Raw genomic sequence first — 21,596 nt, forward strand, 5'->3', positions numbered from 1 at the left:
AAACTGAAGGATGTGGATCTTGAGGTTTGTTGGAATGTATGGGAGAAACAGAGATGGGTGTGGAAGTCGATTCATCAACCTTTTTAACCATGGAGGTCAAAAGGCTTTTCATTTGTTTTGAAAACAATTCTCTTGGAAGCACAGAGAGATCTGTCTGCACTTCCACTGTAGTTGTGGAATGAAGTGCAGCAGCATATGTCCGAGATGGAGTGGCGGGCAGCAATTTCCGAGCCTCAGGATAACTAATGTTACGAGTCGTTTTCAAACGCTGCACCTCTTTTTCCTCCAACCATTTTTGGCAAGAACGAAAGTAGGAAGCATGAGAACCATTGCAGTTGATGCAATGTGGGTCTATGTCACATTCATAGGCATCGTGATCCTTGCCACCACAACGAGCACATGTCAGGAAACCATTGGAAACATCGGAGAGGGTTTGGAATGTATGGCCGTACCCTGCAAATTAGATAACCTGCCTTGATGGTGGCAGGTGCACGTGATGATGTAAATGTCAAAACAAAGGTATTTTTTGGCAGCGTAACTCCATCTTTGCAAGTGGAGATGCACCTCACTGCAGAAACTCCTCAGGTGGAGAGACCAGCGAGAATCTCCGACTCAGGGACATTCTTCAAATCCCTCTGAACAATAACTCCTCGTGATGAATTCAAGGTAGCATGAGGGGTAACCTCAAGAGGTATATCCGCAATTGCCATTGAATTCAAGAGGAGTTCACTGTGGTGGGTTGTGGATGTTTCAACTAATGTCTCCAGATCGAATATTCTTTACTGACTTTGGAGAGCCAGCAAGACCTTCTAGTCCCTTCTGAATAAAAAAGGGGGACAATTGCCCTAAAGATTTATCTGAAAGAGAATGTAATATAAGAAAATGAGGTATGTGTGTTACAGATGTTAAAGATTGCTGATCAGATTTTTCGAGACGTAGTCACTTACCTATTGACTGGTTTTTCACTATTTTATTTAAATTTTTTTAAGGAGGATCCATTGGAAAATAGAAAAATTTCGGTAACCACTGACCCCACCCACCATGGAGCCCTACAAGGGGATGCACTAGAATGTTATGCAAGGACAATGCAGCAATGTCAGGGTTTCGTGAGCACTATACCCAAACACCAGCATCAGGCACAATGTCCACAACACCTGTTGAGAACTTCCAACACTGGTACTTGGTTGACTCTAGCCCAAGTGGACCAGCCGATTGACCCAAGGGGTCCACCCAAAGGCCACCCGTGTACAGGAATTCAAGGCCAAAGTGGTGTGTTCGGGTTGGACCCCTCAACCACCAGGATCCTCTCCTCCCCTTCACGGGTTGCCACGCATGGCAAACACGTGGGTGGATGTTTAGATCCCAGAGAAGGTAACCAGACAGAACAGAACATTCCCTGGGAGGTCCCCTCACCACGTACAGGAATCTACACCGAGGGGGATGGGGAGAGTTACAAAGTTTTGTGGAAAAATTTCACCCTGACAAAGCTGTTGCAAACTGCAGCATAAACTTTTTCAATGGCAATGCCATGTCTTACTTCAGAAACATTTTAACATGCAGGCAGAAACAAATCTCATTAGGCAAGTTTTTAGTAAGAAGTATGTCCAGAGAGTCTCAAGCAGGTTGTAGCATTGCAAAGAGACAGAAAAGACAAAGAACCCTAGAAGAAGGGTTACTTGACGTTTTTATGGAAGGTGACTCCCCTTCGAAAAACAATAACCCTCCTACTCTCCACGTTCCTCACTTATGCCATCAGCTCTCCTCAGCACAGGTAAAGTGCAGTTAAATTTTCATTTTTTTTTTTTATTATTGTGTTTATAGTTGTTGTGATTGACTTTATGCATGTAAGTATACGCAGGTATAAATAAGCAATACTTTTACTTAAAATGCTTCATAATGCAGAGGTCTGTAAACAGATTAATTTATTTTACAGCATTTCTTATTGGAAAAATTAATTCGGTTTTTGAACAGCCTTCTGGAATGGATTAAGTTTGAGAGCCGAGGTACCACTGTACTTCAATGACATGCACTCTATTAACAGAAGATGGACTAACTTTCTAGTTAACTTACAGAAACTCAATGTATAATTACTCAGTATTTACACACATGGAGTATTTCACACTAACATTTTGCTAACTACTTCACTCTACTAACTTGTACTTTCAGCTTGTGTTTCACATTTACATGTTTCCAGAAGATACTAGATTTTTGTGATGTCATCAAGGGTATTCTGGGACAATTTGATCTTAATGTGATGCATACACTAATTAATATCTAAATTAAAATTATAACTCACAATACTCTTTTTAATCTCTCAATTTTTCTTTCTGCCAAGGGATTAAAATGTCAACATTTGTGCAAGTAAACTCCAATATTTCCAACAGAATACTTAGAGTCAGAATTATTACCAACATCTTGCATTGTAAAATAAGAATAAAAAATTAAGTATGAACTATTTCCTAAATTCAGGCAAAAAAATTGTGTTCCATGAAATAAAAGAAGCTTTGGAAGTGGCAGAAGCTACTTAATTTGTTGAAATACAATTGCAAAAACATGTATTAAAAATAAGTAAATATAACATATATGATTCCATTGAAAAGTAAATTGGAGTTGTAATTGTTTTCCACAGCTTTTCTAAAAAAAGAATATATTAACTGAAGCAACGTAATTATTAAACTCGCCCTGCAAATATAAATGTATGCATGTCAGGGGTGTGCAACTTATTTTTCATAGTGGCCACAACTGTGGCTAATGAAAACAATGTTTGCCACACTATTAAAAAAAAAAAATTAAAAAAAAATTAGTTTACTCAAAATAATTGCATTTCAACTAACCTTCAATGTGAAAATTGATGAGGAATTTCATTAACAAGTTTCGTGAAATTTGGCTTAACATCTATGCTCAATGAGCATCTTAGCTCTGCTTATAAATTTGTCAGTAAGCCGAGATCTGCATCTGGACTTGAGCAAGTGTAGAGTAGTAAATGTTAACTCATACACCCATGTGGATCCAAACATGGAAAATAGTTTTGAAATTGCTATCTTAAATTTAAAGATTCTCATTTATAGAACATTTTTGTTTACCTTTTGTGTGTTCTACACTTTGAAGGGTAAGCATCTCATCTTCAAATCCACACTTATCCATAAACAAAAAAGGTATAATTTCCTTACTGAAATTTCCTAAATTAAATTGAAATGGATCATGCAAAAATTCAAATATCAATTTCAAAATTTTAAGTTTGGAGAAACATGATTCAAAGTTTTGAGTTAGATTTTTGATCCAATTTACCTGGAGATCATATTCAGCATCAGAGAAATCACAGTCATTATTATTTTCTAAAAAACTATTCAACTTAGCAAAGAGTCAAATCATTTTTTTGTAATTGTTCTACAAAGAGGTTTAGCTTTACTTGAAATTCATGAATAGACTGTGACTGCTCGCTTATTATTTTACCTCTTCCCTGAAGCTTTGATTTCAAATTATTCAAGTGAGCAATCATGTTGCACAGAAAGTGCAGATCACAGTGCCATAACAAAGTTTCAATTTCAGGGAAATTTTCAATCTTACCTTTTTCAATAAGATACTCTTTTATTTCAGGGAATAAGACTTCCAAGACTTTTCCTCTACTTAACCATCTTACATTTGCAAAATCAGTAAGATCATTAAAAGTACAGTCACCGATTTTCTTTCAAAGACTCAACAAACTAATATAATTAACAATTTTTACAACAATGTCCATCAAATTTTTCAATTAATCACTTTTAGCACATAAATTTTCCTGATGCAAAATACAATGGAAAGATGGCATCGTGGACTTCACATTATTTTTAATTAAATGCTGCTTCAAAAGAGAAACATATCTTAATTTTGCCCTAGTCATGGCAGGAATACTGTGTTGTTACAGAAATCAGTTTTTTAAAATCAAGATTGAATTTTTTTGATATTTCAAGAAATTTTTCAAATATGTTTTTTCCACATGTTTGACCTCGTAATTCATAAAGGTCAAGCATTTCTTCCCTCACTTGAAGATTTGAAGTTACATATCGAACCCAAAAAAATCAACTGTGCAGAGTCACTAGGATCTGTTGACTCATCTAGTGCTAGAGAAAACTAGTCTTTTAATTGTTCAAGCAACTGATTTCCTGTCTTTCGCTAACTCTAAACATTCTGTGGACAAATGTTCTACTTCATTGCAAATTATTTACCTTTTGAAGAATATCATTTTATTGTCGGATCATAATTCTCCAACAAAGTTTCAATGACTATAATCAATATTTCTTTTACTAGTTCAGCATCAAAAAATGATTTTTTTATTTTTTTTTTTTTAATCTGGAATCCAAGCCACTTTATAGCCAGCTAACGTAACTAGTTTAATCGACGATGAGAAGCTTTTCAGGCTTCCCTTTTGTTCATGAATATGTGCTTTCAGACAGCTAATTTCATTTATACGATTTTTACTATCAACTGGAAATTTTACATCAAATTGTTAAAGTGCTGCTTAAGGTTGTATCCTTTATTATTCCTAAAAACTTTATTACACAAAAGATACACTGCCTTATTATTTGTTTCAATCACTGCAAATTTCAACTTCTAATTTTCATTAAAAATTCTCCTTTCACGTTTTTCCAGTCACGCGCCATCCTCTTTTCGTCGGTAATACCATAATCAATTAAATTGCCATTATTTTCTGAGTGTTTACCATTATCTGGATTCTTTAGTTTTCGAATTATCCACTTACCCATATTACGGGATGAAAAACAAAATATATTTAAACACTTGAAAGTTGAAAAATGTTTGCAAGCGCATGCCAAAGAACACAGTCCGCAACAAACATCTAAACTGGACTTACGTTACAAAATGGGCGGAAGCTGTGGCAGTGCATGGAACGTACGACATTAGCGATGACGTGAGGCAGTGCAGTTGCTAATTGGCAAATTTGCGATGAAAAAAATAAATGACGGAAAAAGTTGATTCCTAAACTCAAGTATATATACTCGTGCACGAGCGTGTGTATGGTTGACCTGCTACCCAGTAAACTAATACAGCCCTCTATGTTCATCCACGATTCTTTATCGTATTCAAGTTTTGAGAAAAGAAACAATCGTAAAATTTCTTGTGAGTTATCAGTTCCTTGTTAGCCCCTCCCCACAAAAAAAAGGATGAAAATGTTTTATATTTACTCCTAAAAGACTATTTTGAAAGTATTATCTGTATAAAAAATTAAAATAAATATTTATTCGTGAATATTTATTTACTAAAACGTCTGAACTTCCGTCGACGTCATCCGGGTATATGTCGTGTTTATTACAAGACCCAAGGACAAAAAGTGATCTTTATTTTTAATAGTCATAGCAGCTAATTGTTGAACACGTTTTACCTATTAAGAAAGCTATTGTCTAGCGTATATAACATAAGTTAAAATCTTTTTTTTTTTTTTCACGGGCTCAAAGATGGCTCAACAACCCACAAGTGGTGCGTTAAGAGCCCTAGCCCTTGAGTTCAAAAGTCTGCAAGAAGAACCCGTGGAAGGTTTTAGGGTGAAACTTACAAATGATGAAAACTTATTTGAGTGGGAAGTGGCAATCTTTGGACCTCCTAATACTCTTTACGAAGGCGGTTATTTCAAGGTAATATGATGTCACAGAAAGTTTTGAACAGGAAGAAGAGGTCTAGTGTACCTTACCCTCCTGGGTATACAGATATACATACCCAAACACCTAGAGAGAGAGAGTTTTAAACGCTGAACAGTACTGTCAATAGCGTATCTTGAATAAGCCTAGTTCAAATGTAGTCGTATAATACCTAACTTGCAACATTAAATTTCAGTTTTATTAACGTAATTGCACAATACTCTGCTTAATTTATATTCATAAATTTAAGTTTACAATCAGTGTTTTAATATTTTTTATGGTATGTATTAAATATTACTACTATAGTTTAGTATAAGTAATCTGTTTAACTAGGAATATGTTGTATAACTTACCAGTATTACTGTTACTAGTATTAATATTGTGGTAGTCTGATGCTACTGCTAAAGTACTGTAACTTCCAAGTCGCAACTTAATATAAGTTGTAGTATTAGTATAACACTCATTTTATTAACAGTATTACTATAAGAAGTAAGATTAGGACTAAATTATTTATAACTTATAATTTATAAAATACTATGCGACAAGTGCTACTGCTCCTATATTGAAGAAGCAAGCAGGAAAATGGGAATCACATTCAAAGAACACAAACACATTCACATGTTTTTGAACACTGCATATCAAATAAGTGCAACATGACCATAGAAAACATCAAGATATTAAGTAGGGAAATGAATATAAACAAATGCAAAATCAAAGAAGCCCAACAACTTGTATAACAACTCAAACCAAAATTAAACCAATATAAAAGAACAGCTTTATACCTGTTGTAATTAATAACCTAACATTTAATTGTAATGCATCCTACAATCCCATACCATTTACACTCTCTTCCCTAAGGCTCAGCATGGCCAGGTGGTTAAGGAGCTTGACTTGTAATCTGAAGGTTGCAGGTTTGAATACCATCCCACCAAATATGCTCTCCCTTTCAGCTGTGGGGATGTTATAATGCGATGGCCAATCCAACTATTCATTGGTAAAAGAGTAGCCCAAGAGTTGGCAGTGGGTGCTGAGGACTTGCTGCCTTCACTCTAGTCTTACACTGCAATGTTGGAGATGGCTAGCTCGGATAGCCTTCATGTAGCTTTTCACAAAATTAAAAACAAGCCAAACCTTAAGACGTGCCTGGTAGCAGTCAGTTGCACACTCTTTTTTTGTTAACCTGAAGATGACCTAAGAAGGTTGAAATGTTCTCTGGTTTATTAGTAAAAGACTTAATACTTGTACCAGCTGTTCTGAGATATATTGTTACTTCAAGTGGGTTTCTCTTCATCGCAAAATAATATGGTTGCTAAAGGATTTGCAAACTGTAAAATTGTTAACTAAATTCGGAGTAATAGTTAAAAAATGGCCCAAGATGTTATTACCTTTTACAGGTTCAGTAATGTATCGGAAAGAGATCCTGGGTTAGGTTCAAAAAGCATTTACCTTAATCATCAAAGTGAAAGAATGTCAGTTGATTGTTCTGTATTTGTTATTGCAGACAATTATTACTTTACTGTTATATTACATGCTTTAGATGTTACATTATGAAATATTTGTTCAATTTTAATTGAGGTTGAAGTGCTATGAGTAATAACAATCCTTCAGTAGCTTTAACTTTTACTAAAGATTTCAATGCCTTCTACATATTTAAGTTCATCCAATGTAACTGTATTTAATTTAGGTTTTATTTCAGTTAGACAGCTATTGCCTTTGGATTTGATGTCATTATTCTTTAAAACTTCATATTCATCTACTAATTTAGAATTAATAATGTTAGAATGAATCCAGAACTTAGTGATACAGATAATGCAAGATTCAGCTTGTAAATATAACATCGTATATTGTCCAATTTCTTTACTGTACTTTGTGCATTGACACAAAAAGAAGAAAATTATTCAACACTGTTAATAGTGCTATAGGAATTTCTAAATAAGGCATTTGTACAAGAATTAACAATTACACCTTCCACATTTACTGTGATATCTATTTAAAGTTAAAATAATTTGATTGAGGTAAGTAGATTTTATCAAATTTATATTGCTAGTTTAACACACAACTTGCAAAGGAACAACTAACTCTATACAATAGGAATGTTCAATTATTACAAGCTTTGGTGCTAGTACATGGTGGCCTGTAAGTCCCTACCCATCCATATATCTTATGTATCCAGTGTATCTGTGTGCTGTCCCTCATTCTCGCTGCATAATATTATACGATGCCATGTTCTGTGAGACATTTTCCTCAACATAGCAGGGATTATTGTTCCAAATGCTGCAGTAACATCTGCCTTCAACTCATCATTAGTATTATTGAATGTAACATAATAACATATGGAATGGTAGGGACTTACGGGCCACCCTGTATACTGTTATTGCTGTAACAACCTTTCCAGATTCTTAGTTATTGCACCTCATATTAAGGCTGCCATGGCCACTGCTGGTTATCACTGATCAGTGTTAATTAGATTTATCCACATCATATTAGGGCATTAAATTCACTTTTTATTCTATGCAGTTCAGTCTCAGAGAATTTTTATTGGTACAGTATTTTTTAGATTAACAAGTATTTTTATTCTAAACTATTAAATTTTCTATTTCTATAAATCTATTTAATAGAATTAGTCACATTTATTTAAGTAGAATATGTGGATAAAAATTCCATTGGTTTTGGTTAAAACAGAGTAAACATATTCTATTGATATACACATTTCTGCTCATAATGATTAGTATTTAGTCAAATTTAACTGAGAAAATAAATGAAATATTTTGTTTATCTTGTCAAGTAATAGTGTTCATTTTACTGACCTTTTTGATTTATTAACTTTAGTAAGTTTCCTGGATCAGAATTTGTTTTTGTTCCATTTATACAATATACTTTACAACATGTACAAATACACTGCTGTTGTAGGACTAAAATCAAGGTGTATGTGTTTAATACTAAACTTTTGCTAAATGTATTCTATTAATTCTGTTAACTTGACATTTCTTAAGATACAAACTCATTATAAAGTAAATCGTATAAAACATTGAGCAGTAACTAAAGAAGAAAAATAAGCAATTATTTTTTCCAGTTACAACCTTTCTATTTAGCTGCTGTTTGTTGTACCTTGCAAAGTGTTAATAAATCTTGCACATAGAAGATGTGTAACTAATATATTTTTTAAAGGTTTTATAAATACATTTGAATAAGTAAAAATCATAAATTACTATTCCAATCATAGAATTCTATTGTAATTTATCAAATTTAGTTTTTGGAGGGCTGCTGCCTGCTCTGGCACAGCTATGCCATGAAAAGTAAGTGGGGGTAGGTGGGATCATCGAGGCTTGTGGCAAGTTAAAATTGTGCAAATAAAAGGCAGCACAAGTTAGGAGAGCTATTGTGTGAGTAGAAAAAAGTATCCATCGGAAATACGTTCTCAGTGTAGGAAAAGTCTAACTCTCAAAAATTACATTATAAAAATTTGGTGAATTAGGAAGATTATTACCATGTATGAATAAAGTAGTAAATCACCAAGCTGCAAAACTAGTTTAACTGCAAGAAAAGTCTGCTTTATTTTTTATAGTACTTCTGATTTTAAGCAAGAAAGGTTTATTGTACCATTGAATTAGACTTGAGGCTTCATGTGGGAGTTTTCAATGCAATTTGGCTTACTCTACAGGATGGATGTCAGTGTTTAAATAAAAGTGCCAAGAGAAATGCCTGATATAGTGCATAGTTTAATAAAGGCATTCAAAGTATGTGAAAATGCTTAAGAGCAAAATATGATTCAGTTTAGTGCTTCAAAGTTGTTGGGAAATTAGGAACTTTTTGTATGAGTGTTATGTTTGAGGTGATAGAAATGAAGTTTAGGAAATTTGAAGCTTGTTTATTCAGGTGATAATTTTACGTTTAGACTCAAACTAAGTTCTTTAACAAAATTCTTGTTTTAGTTAAGTGATAATAAATTGTAAAAAGATTTACCTGATGATTTTGGTGTGTTCAGTTTGCTTGAATTATTTAAAATTTTTATTGGGTAGTCAATATGAAAGTCAACACTTATTGTTCTTTCCAATATCAAAATTGTGAACTGTGACATAAAGCTCAATTTGTTAATAGTAACTCAATGGTGATTTGTTGAGGATTTCTGCTCCTCATAAGTAACCCTGGATGTGGACAAGTCCAAGGATAAGACTTGTTGAATGAAGTTCAATGTCAGTAGAATGAATGTTTGTTTTATATATATATATAAAACAGTATATATATACTGTAGAAGTGGAAGACTTCTATGTAAATATGCACACTTCCTTTATATGTAGTACTGAATCTTGCATATTTGATCTACTGGTGCATAAAATTGAGCACTTCTAAAGTTTTATGGTCTTGCAAGAAATATGACTGTTTGATGTTTGAAGTTAAGTTAAACCATGAAATAGTACTATTTTTAATATACTACATGTTTTATTTACAGTTCTCAACACTGTGAAACTTGTGTTAATTTGAGTCACTTGTATGTGAAAATATATAAAATTGTTTACTTCCAGTTTCTTTCTGCATATTGAATTAATAACTTTTGTATGTGATTACAGATGTACATTATTACCAAGGAGTAATTTTCATATATTTATGTTGTGATTGTTTTAAGGTGAATGTATATATGTATACACCCATTCAAAACTACCTGGAACTCTACAATTAAAGGTTAAGTGATCTGCATCTCTAAAACATCATAAATACCACAGCTGAGATAATTAATTGCTACCAATTTTTACTGTAATGCATGTCCTTTCCATTCATCTAAATTTCTATTTAGGGCTTTGTGTTTTTTAATTATGAGTATTGTAACAAAATTATTACTGTAACAGTGTAAATTATTGGATTTTTCACTATTTTAAGTCTATAATTAAATGTCTACAAACTTCATAAACCATATCTTTCAGATGAATTTAAGCATAGTTTATTGACAGAATAATAAAAGCTTGTAAAGAAAAAAACAGCTTGATGTCCAGTGAATTAATGTATGAATGAAAACAAAACACAGAATTAAAATTAAAATACTAGTTAATTATTTAACACAATTCAACTTGCATATACAGAGCTTGTCTTTAAATGATTTATATATTGGAAAGTACAGGCCCTAGGGGAATTAGATAGATATAACCTGAGGTACACTTAGAATTATAACTTTCATTCAGGAAAGTTTGGGCATTGAAATATAATATCCCTTGAAGTACACAGTCTTAATATTTTGTGTTTTTTCATGCCACCCACCTGTACTTTTGAGTAGTCTTGTGATTCTATAGTGGACTTTTTAGAGCAACACTTTAACATATATTTGTGTATAGGCTGTGTATCTTCAATACTGTCTAATTGTTCAGCAAAGTAGCAGTGACCTAATTCACAAAAGAATGATTTGTTGGATAGAATAGGTGATATTGAATGTACTCTTAACTTTGAAATAGATAACTGTACATTATACAGAGGGAAAGGAAGCATTTAACATGTTCATTGATGCTGGTATTTAGATTAATACAGGCAAACTTACAATTTTACATGGATGAAATATAGGTGTACATCTAGATATTTTGTTTTTCACACTTGAGTTTAATAACATTGTGAAAGTTGAATTTTAACTGTGCTTTTGGAGTTACAAAATCTTTGTTTCTTGTAATGTACATTTATTAACACTAATGTATAGTTGTACTATTAATCTGAACAATAAATTTAAGTACCATTATTGGCTACTTAAAAAATATAACAGTATAAATAACATTTATTGTATGCAAGTTAAGAAATACAATAAGCATTATATTTATTCAGTTTACTATTAAAAGCTTTTACATACTTATATTTCACAGTGGTTCTTACAACTATATAGTAGCAATGCATTTTAAAGCATAATTTAACCTTCAAATTAGTATATTGTCTGTGTATTATTATGACAGTGCATATACCTAACAAAACTAACAATATACTTAATTTTATTTTATACAATGGACTATGCAAATCCTATTTTGCATATAAGTGGATATGTTTACACTTACTACATGATTTAATACATGTATACAAGTAAAATCCTAGGCTTCCGCTAGCCATAAGCCACATCACCATTGGCGAAAAGAAACAGCTTGTGGCTAAAAAACTAGTGTTGGTTTCGCCATAGTGGCGAAAGATAATAATTTTTTGGTCTTGGATGGTTTTCCTTTATTTATTCTGCTCAAGTTTCAGTCTTAACAGCTTTCGTGGTTTTTATCACCATCCACGCCATTAATGATGACAAATGACCAGAGCCCCCCCCCAAGCAACTTGAAGAAACAAGAAACGTTTTTAAAAACTACCACTGACTGTAATCTATATTTTCTTTATATATGTATTTTTATGATTTCAGGGATATGACAACTAACAACTTAAATTTAAAAAATATATATATATTACTCAGCTGTGCTAATGATTTCTTTTATTTTAATTTCTTATGCTACATGTTTGATTCTGCCCGTAGTACACAAACAGTAATCACAGAAAACCTAACTTTCGTCAAACCAACATATAGTCTGTATCAAAGTAGAAATCCCAAGTTTCGTTTGACATGTGTTTGAATTGAGATCATGACAACTCCTAGATCAGATAATCAGTGATGTCGAGAAACCCACTTGTTGAGAAATTTATATGCAAAAACGGCTTGTTTGGGTTGAGAAAATATTTTACATAGAAGAGCAAACAACTTTTCGACCTTCGGTCATCGTCAGGTTCACAAAGAAAGAGGTAACTGTTCAGCTTCCGGTCAGTTACCTCTTTCTTTCTGAATCTGACAATGACCGAAGGTCGAAACGTTGTTTGCTCTTCTATGTAAAATATTTTCTCAACCCAAAAGAGCCGTTTTTGCATATAAATTTCCTAGATCAGATAAAAAGACATCCAAACAGTTAGATATAGCAAGTTTTTTTTCAAAAGAAGGTTGAAGAAACAACATCAACTGATGGTGGGAAATCCACTTCCAAAAGAAAAGACAGCTCTGAAGAAACTGAAGCTTGCAGCAGTGATCAGACTGTTGGTGTGAAAAAAAAATATAGCCGTGATTTTTACAGAGTTGTTAAAGAAACTTGGTTTTCACAGTTTTCTTGGCTGGAACATGTTTCCCAACAAAATACATTTATTGCAAATTATGCAGGGACAACAAGAAGACAAATATTTATGCTACCACTGGGAAAACTGCTACTAAACCTAAAAAAAACAACTTGGTGAAGCATGCACAGTCAGAAGATCATTGCAGTGCAGTAGCATCACAAGTTTTGAAGAAGGACATGTCATCTGCTGCTGTGAATGTGTATGTGGGGTGTAAAGGTGGGATTCAGGCTCAGATGGTCACATTACTTGTACAAGCAAAGGAAGCCATCCCAACAGTGAAGTTTCATTCCCTCCTTTCACTACAAGTATCCAATGTAAGAATATTCTTCATTCTAGTATTAATAAGATACTTTGTTTTCTACAGTATTTTCTTAAAACAAAAGGCAATTTGACAATTTTCTAAAAGTAAAACATTTTGAAAATATCTATCAAAAATTAAGTAGCTAGCCAACTCTTCCAAATATTTTTGTTTATTACTTTAATTGGTGGACTTATTTCAAAACACAGGTTCTTATATATTTTTTTAACAGGGAGTGACCTCTCTAAAGAAACTACAGACTCAGTCACAAAGTGGAACAGAGAGCTTCATACACACCCACAGCCAGTCTCTGGATGATATGTACAGTGCCCTAAACCATGTAGTTCAGGATAAAATGCAGACAGACTTTCAGGCATCGCCTTTCCCATTTTTTGTTCTTGAAGCAGATGAAGCAACTGATGCAGGAAACACCTCTATAGTGATAATTTATATCAGGTATATTTCATCATTAGGTGAGGTTACGAGTCGATTCCTTGTTGTGCGTGAGCTGACCAACACTGGGGCTGATTCTGTCTACAACACAATTCGCTCAGTCATGGCAGAACGAGGATTGTTTGATGTTGACTTGGTTGGACTTACAACTGATGGTGCAAGTGTCATGGTGGGAATAAAAACAGGTGTTGCTACAAAATTTAAGGAGGAATGCCCTTGGATAATGACAAGTCATTGTTTGGCACACAAATTACAGTTGGCAGCTGAAAAGGCAGCAAACCAGGTGCCATACCTTGTAAAGTATATTTCAGTTTGGAACCAGTTTGCAAAAAGCCTGAAATATTCTCCCAAGTTGTGTTGGATTCTGGAAGAGAGCAAAGCATTGCATGGAAAGAAAAGTAACAAAATCAAGCAAGTGTTCTTCACATGATGGCTCTCTTTTAATGATTCCATCCAAGCACTAGTCAACTGTATTGCATCTGTGATAAGCTGCCTGCAGGTTGTAGCAATGGAACGTGGTACTCCAGGCCGAGCTTTGTCATGATGACACATGTTTTGGCTGATGCTGTTGGCATTCTTAGATTTTTTCTTAAGATCTCTATAGAGAGCTGATTTATCTTATGATCAGGCTAAAGCAATTATTGATGAGTCAATTCTGTCAATTCACAGAAGCTCCTGATGCCAGTGGTTACACTTCTTACGGAGGCCATGACATCAAAGATATTGATAAACAACATGAAAAGTACAGATCAGCTGCTGAGTCATTTGTTGAAGAGGTTGTCACAAGACTACAAGTAGCATTCCCAGACACTAACATAATGTCATTTTTTTCAATATTTAGCCCATGTCACAGCAGAGCAGTATCTGATGAGGATGGTCTGAAGAAACTCATCCAACATTTCTCTCCTTTCGTCAATGAAGATGAGGCACTGACTGAATGGCTGTTATTAAGGAACATAATGGAACAGGATGCTCACAGAAACAGAAATATGAAGAGCTTCTATAAGGAATACATCCACCACACCAGTCCAGACCAAACTTTTCCAAATCTGTCTCAGCTTGCAGCAATTGGATTAATAATTCCAGTTACATCTGTTGACTGTGAGAAGGGAATAAGCAGGTACAACAGCATCAAAACAGATGCCAGGAGCAGTCTGTCTGTGGCCAAGACAGAAATGTTACTGAACTTATCCATGGACTCCAAACCTTTAGATGATTTTAACTTTGACTCTGCATTCAGATACTAGGTCACTCACAAAGACAGACATGGGTGCCATTCCCTGTTGAAGAAATGTGCTTTGGAACCTCAGGTGTCAACTTCTACCACGTCTGTTGAGAATGATTTGGCTGAAGGAGCTGCCACTAGATCTATCTACTTACTAGTCATGCTACCGTATTCTAGTTTTAAGTCATTTTTTTTTATTCTGTGTTATTTTGAGAACTGTATCTCTTTATGTTCCTCTTTATCATGTTTATTTTGTTGTTGTTTTTTGTGGGGAAGATTGCTGGGTAATAAAAAATTAGTACAAAACTTAATGTCTTGTAGATTTTCACATAATTACAACTATTTTTTACCAGATGGAATTGATGCATATTAGAAGTCACGCACCACACAGTTTTTGGCGACCTAAAATTGTGGCTAAACAACTGTCACTGTGGCTAAAAAGTAAATTACTTTGTTTAGTTACAGTGGCTAAGAGAGTTATTTTTTCAGTGGAAGCCCAAAAAATCATTCTTGTACATTTATGCATATATTGTGTATACTTGTAAATTTTCATTTAGTTGTACTTGAAGGTTATATCATTTAATATTAGTGTTTATTACAGGCATGTGTGTAATATACTGATTTATTTTACATTAATTCTTTATAAAGAATAAGAACATTGATATTTGGAAACATATATTTATGTTCAATATACTTTCACATTCAAAGGTTATGCAATGTGTATGTATAGATCAGGACACACAAGGGCTTTTCTTTTAGCATTTGGTGATTGATGTGGCATTTGGCAATTTCATTGCAGAAGGTACCACTTTATTCTAAGGGGAGGGAAACTGGGAGTACCCTTTCTAGAAAAATGTTTCAAAAGGAGTGAAATGAAGGGATCTTGTTCATTCTGAACAGTAAATAACTATTGGAATTTGTTAAATGACTGGTGATTTTTAAGTCTTAAATTTATTTATGATTGATCTGATGCTTTATTAGTGACTAAGTTTTATGTCCAATAAAATAGTTGCAAGATTTAGTTTTATTCTTAGTTTTTACTAATTATAGAAGTGTTTCTATAAGCATTGTATGGTTGTATTTCCCAAGATTGTATTTACAAATGTGACTAAAATAGTACAGTTTTAAGGTTACTTAGCTCTTTTATCATGAAAAGTTATCACAGAGACAGAAAACTCTAATTTTTAAACAGCCTATGGAAGGGGATTAAGTATAGTAGGGAGGTCCCTTGTTGTTCCTCGTGGAAAGTAATTCCAAATGCGTGGTTATGAAAGGAGAGGAATTTTATATATGCAAAAAACGGCTCGTTTGGGGTGAGAAAATATTTTACATCTACAGAACACATACTTAATATTTTCAATCACATTAACTCTATACATCCCAACATTAACTTCACATGTGAACAGGAAGAAAGCAATCAAATATCATTTCTTAACCTCAAAATTACAAGAACTGACACACAATTCAAAACAGAAATCCACCGCAAAATCACCCATACTGGACTATACATTCCTTGGGACTCAGCACATGAAACAAAAGAAAAACTCAACATACTAAGAAACCAAATAAACACAGCCATAAAACTATGCTCACCAGATAAAATCAACAATGAATTAGACAAAATAAAACAATACTTCATCAACATCAATAAGTTTCCTCCACAAACCGTAGAAAACATCATACGCACACACCTAGACAGAAAGCAAAATCAACCAACTAAAGTAAATATATCTCACGAATCAAAAAATCACGAAACCATATACTGCTGTATACCATATATTCCTGACATCAGCAGACAAATAACCAACATTTGGCAAAAACTAGTAACAAAATATGACATTCCAGTTAATACCAAATTTATTCAAAAACCAGACACAAAACTGAGGTCTATACTATGTAAAAACTACACTGACAAACACCACACCAACATTATTTATAAAATACAATGTGATAACTGCCACGACTTCTATATTGGAGAAACAAGTAGAAACATGGAAACCAGATTCAAAGAACATAAAAAGTCACCTTCACACGTTTTCCGAACACTGCAAGTCAAATAAACACAACATAACCATAGAAAACACTCAAATACTAAATAAAGAAACAAACATAAACAAATGCAAAATTAAAGAAGCCTTACTTATACAACAACTTAAACCTAAAATAAACCAATATAAAGGAACGCCTTTATACCTATATTAATATAATAAAATAAATAAAATTATGTATTCAAACATCTAACACCGCCCTCTACATTCCGATACTCAGTTACACAACCCCCTTTCAAACATGTGGTCAGCTTCCGGTCAGTTACCTCCTTCTTTGTGAACATGATGATGACCGAAGAAAGTCGAAACGTTGTTCGCTTTTCTTTGTAAAATATTTTCTCACCCCAAACGAGCCGTTTTTGCATATATATTTCTCTACAAGTGGGTTTTCTCGACATCACTGAAAGGAGAGGAATTATTTTAAGTTTTAGAAATAGTTCCATTTATTATCTACATCTTGTATGTATAGTTTTTTATACTTTAAGATGTTAACAAGGGATCTCTGTGTTGACAAACGGTAATGTTTTTGGACAATATGGCAAGAAGTATGAAATTCTGTGGAAATGTTGCATATACCATTGGAAAGTCCAGAACATGCTGTATCAAAATATGTCACCTGTATAATGGTGTTATGAACAGGTTATAAGTTAAGACATTTTGAAATCTTTCATATGCATGTAGTTGAAGGAATGATGATGATGACTGACAATAATTTGATGGGTAGCAAAGTGCCAGTTTTAGTCAACAGGATGTGGAGATGTCTGCTGATGATCTGTTTGACTCTGGTCTGTAGAGCAAATGCAATGATTGGCAGAGGTCATGTAGCAGACCCATTAGTTACACAAGTACTGTCATTAACTATGAGGTTTTTGTTAATGAAATTGATTTACTTGACTTTGCCTGCAAGATCAAGATGAATTTACTGAAAACTTTCCTAATATTTTTAAATATAGCTTTATTATAGAATTTGTTCTGTTTTTGTAATGTAGTCATAAATGCCACAAAATAATTTTATAGTAAATATCAGGCATTTTAAGATTGTACAAAGTAAGAAACACTATACAAAATTTGATTGGATGTTTGACCAAATGTTAAACTGTTGTCTAATACTTTCAATTAAGTGTAGTTTTATTTCTTTCAGGCTCATGTGAAATTCCCTCCTGATTATCCATATTTACCTCCGACTATACGTTTCATGTCAAAGGTGTGGCATCCTAATGTGTATGAAGTAAGTGGAAGAAATTAGTAGTTCTGATGGGAACGAATTATGATATTAAACTCTGAGCTAGAGAATAAATTCATGCTTCATGTATGGCATGGACAGTAAAATGATTTTATTATTGAAACATTGTATGAAGGGGAGGCTATAGTCTAGAATGAGTCTCTGATCTTCCTCTTGCAAAGCATATGCTATCTATATACATCTAAGTGTATAATTACATAAATAATGCTGTTGTTGTATTATGTAGTTAGACAAAAAAAACAAAACGTGAGCAGAATATGGAGTTGTATTTAAATTCAAAGTAAAAATGTGTAAAAATAATACTATATGAAATATATCTCTGTATGCAACATTTTTGGTATTAACACCTTTTCTTTGTGAATGATCACCATCTCTAATTAAGATCTGAGATTGGGCCTGGCATGGCCAAGCACGTTAAGGCGTGCGACTTGTAATCCGAGGGTCGCGGGTTCGCATCTCCTTCGCACCAAACATGCTCGCCCTTTCAGCCATGGGGGCGTTATAATGTGACAGTCAATCCCACTATTCGTTGGTCAAAGAGTAGCCCAAGAGTTGGCAGTGGGTGGTGATGACTAGCTGCATTCCCTTTAGTCTTACACTGCAAAATTAGGGATGGCTAGCACAGATAGCCATCGAGTAGCTTTGTGCGAAATTCAAAAAAACAAACAGCAAAACAGATCTGAGATTTTCAGAGACAATACCTTCTCACAGTTTAGCTTTCTTCTTCCAAACAACAAAACAGATGTGAGATTTTCAGAGACAATACCTTCTCACAGTTTAGCTTTCTTTCTTTTGCATACCAGTAGCATTGAGGTCGTTTTCATCTGATTTCATATGTTTGTATTGGAATTGAGTTACTTTATAATGACATTATGTGACAAAAGCCCTCCACCAGTGAGATTGGAATGTACATCCATATGCAGCAACTTCCTCCAATGCATTTGCATTCATGGAACTTCATTCCTTAAGGCAAGGAAAAATAAAAAGTGCATTGGAAGTTAGGAGAATAGATGGGAATGTATCCGTAAATGCTGTATCACTTTAAAAAAAAATTTGGTGTATAAACTGCAGTAATTTGTGTTTTTATGTTAAGACTTAAATCTGCAGAAAGTTAAAAATATATGTATTGTGTTTAGGAATTAATGAATGGCTCAGTGTGGCTTATGTATTTATAGGTTTATAGTGGTTCATAATAGGAATTGCACAAAACCATAGTAGAATGTATGGGCAAAAAACACCTTTAAACAGTAAATATTCAGTTCAAACAACACTTCACAAACCTTTGCAATTGACTGCTAAGGCTGTACACACACACACACACACACACACACACACACAATTAAGGAAAAGAAAACCTGCTCAAATTCTTTATAATTCTTCATATTATTCTCTTGCCATATGTGTTTGGTATATTTCACTTAAACCTTCTGTAGAGTATTAAATAAGGTACTGCAAAGGTTGAAGGGATATTAAAGAGGATTTGTCTCTTCTGTATTTTACATAAGTTAAAGCACAGCATAATTCTAATGAAGTTAGTTTGTTTTTTTTACAAATATCTGGTGCTTCTTTAAGAAAAACAACTTAAGTACAGGATTAAACAGACATTGCCAGGTAATAACAGATGAACATGAGATGACTGTAATGTATACTCTAAATGCTTTATACATTACATAATTGGTGTTTGTAGGGGCCCATTCCTATATTGTGTTGGAAGTGAAGGAATAAAAAACATAAAAGCAAGCAGTACACATAATATTAAATTTTATCACACACATTTGTAGAATAATTACTTTGAAAAAAGACAGTTTATTTAAAGTGATGTTTTAGATGTATAATGTTTTATTTTCTTAATGTTTTTTTTCTTAGTCTTGGCATGTATTTACCCATTACTATGTATTATATATAGAGAATTTAGTTACACAGAATAGTTAAATGCTCACTATATGCTCAAACAAATCAACATGACAATCCAGCTGCAGCTTAACGTCTTACCTCTCAAAGTAATGCAATCTATTAGGTTGAGGAATAATTCGTGAGCGTTTTTAAATAATTTCATTCAAGCATTACATGCAAGACTATACAATACTTCAATGCATGAACACATTACACCCAAAACATTTATTATGATACTTTATTTTATGTAATACCTAGGTATATAGTGTGCATTGTTTTACACGAAATTGCAAGAAATTAAATGCAAAAAGCAGATGGTGTCAAAAATGCTCGATTTTGTCCACTTGACATTCCATTTAATGATCTGAAAATGAAAGCAAAAATTAAAGACATATGAAAATCAAACACACCATCTATTAGAGCAAAAATTTATCTACCAAATGACATGAAATATTTTGGGAAAGCGTTTCATTTATGAATATATTTTTTTAACTTGAAAAAACGCTCACGAATTATTCCTCAACCCAATAATTGTTAACAGCTATAGTAAATTATCCTGAACAGTATCAGCTGGCTATTACCTATATTTATTATTGTTCAAATATTTAAATCTAACATATCAAGTAATCTTTTGTCCATAGTTGGGCATAAAATAAGCCAACAAACAAGATGATGAAAAAAGAAATTGGGAAGTTAAAATCCTGCAGACAGGGATCATATTAAAACAAAATAAAAAAAAAAGGCTCCATTTTCATACTTTTACCTACAATTAAGTTTGGTGGAGTCAAAATGAGGATTTGTAGTTTGAGTAACCAATGTCTATATCTCCATACTTTTTTTTTAAGATCCCAATGCTGCCAGGTTTTGGACAGGAGATGTTATTCTATCAGGGTTTTGCACCTTCTACTGTTCACTGGATGTTGGTTTTTAGAGGATCAGTTGTTTGTTGAGTTGAAAATATGCATAGGTGTAGACAGGTTTTGGTATGGAAGTTTGTCTTCCCTACCATTTCTTGTTTTGAGATGAAAAGGTAGGTGGTCCTATACCTATTGCAGTACTAATATACAATTCCACATACCACCAAGTGGTAGTTGAGGTCGGACTAACACTACATCCTATTGATCCTTTGCCATGTGACATTTGATCAGTAATACAAATTATATGATTCTTTCATGTTTTTTTCTGTTCACAACACAGTTATGAAAGGGAGAAGAATGTACCTGGATCCATATGTGGTGTGGTCTCCTGCTGAGATTTGATTTCTTTTTTCCCACTTTATTTGCTTTGGTTCTTAAAGGAGGATCATTTTTTCATTGGCCCTTCACCAGTTCATTGTTAGATTCTAGCTATTTTGTGAGTATAGATAGGTAATATTGGAATTAACATTTTTCTAATATGAAAATGTATTTGTTTCATACATTTCCCACCCAGTTTTTCCACTTTTGGTAATATTTGGTGTAGGTCTTTAGAGTGACTGATTTTAAAGTAGTTAATGAGTGCAAATATGGAGAGGGTACCATTTACAATAAGGGTTGTGTTGTGCTTCTGTTGGTGGGGATCTGTTGCATAAGCATTTACATGTAGATGTACAAAAGCAAGAATTTGAAAGATACTGGTGAACATTGTAAATTTGTGCCAATAGAAAGCAGTACTAATCAATAAAAATTGTTTAGTAAGAGGAGTTATCTACTGAAAATACTTT

At 33.4% G+C, this 21,596-nt stretch overlaps 2 protein-coding genes across 4 annotated transcripts in view; both read left to right on the forward strand.

The window, feature by feature from the left end:
• Positions 1–1,792: 1,792 nt before the first annotated feature.
• LOC143249092 (ubiquitin-conjugating enzyme E2 R1-like) overlaps positions 1,793–21,596 on the forward strand; it is a 36,355-nt gene continuing 16,551 nt past the window's right edge. The window contains exons 1-3 of one of the 3 annotated variants that reach the window (XM_076498353.1): positions 5,139–5,627; positions 17,900–17,986; positions 21,092–21,247. In XM_076498353.1, the coding sequence (XP_076354468.1) occupies positions 21,125–21,247 (123 nt within the window). In that variant the 5' untranslated portion in view covers positions 5,139–5,627; positions 17,900–17,986; positions 21,092–21,124. Of the gene's footprint in view, positions 5,628–17,899; positions 17,987–21,091; positions 21,248–21,596 lie in introns of all 3 variants that reach the window. The other 2 variants (XM_076498350.1, XM_076498352.1) reach the window with 2 other exon arrangements.
• LOC143249093 (E3 SUMO-protein ligase KIAA1586-like) lies at positions 12,455–17,961 on the forward strand. Its single transcript, XM_076498354.1, has one exon. It carries the CDS (start codon positions 13,352–13,354, stop codon positions 13,913–13,915), a length of 564 nt encoding a protein of 187 aa, XP_076354469.1. The 5' UTR covers positions 12,455–13,351; the 3' UTR covers positions 13,916–17,961.

This window comes from Tachypleus tridentatus, chromosome 4, assembly GCF_004210375.1.
Source record: "Tachypleus tridentatus isolate NWPU-2018 chromosome 4, ASM421037v1, whole genome shotgun sequence".
NCBI classification, from domain to species: Eukaryota; Metazoa; Arthropoda; class Merostomata; order Xiphosura; family Limulidae; genus Tachypleus; species Tachypleus tridentatus.

Coding starts and splice junctions, on each gene's coding strand:
- LOC143249093 (XM_076498354.1), top strand. CDS start 13,352: ATGTACAGTGCCCTAAACCATGTAGTTCAGGATAAAATGCAGACAGAC.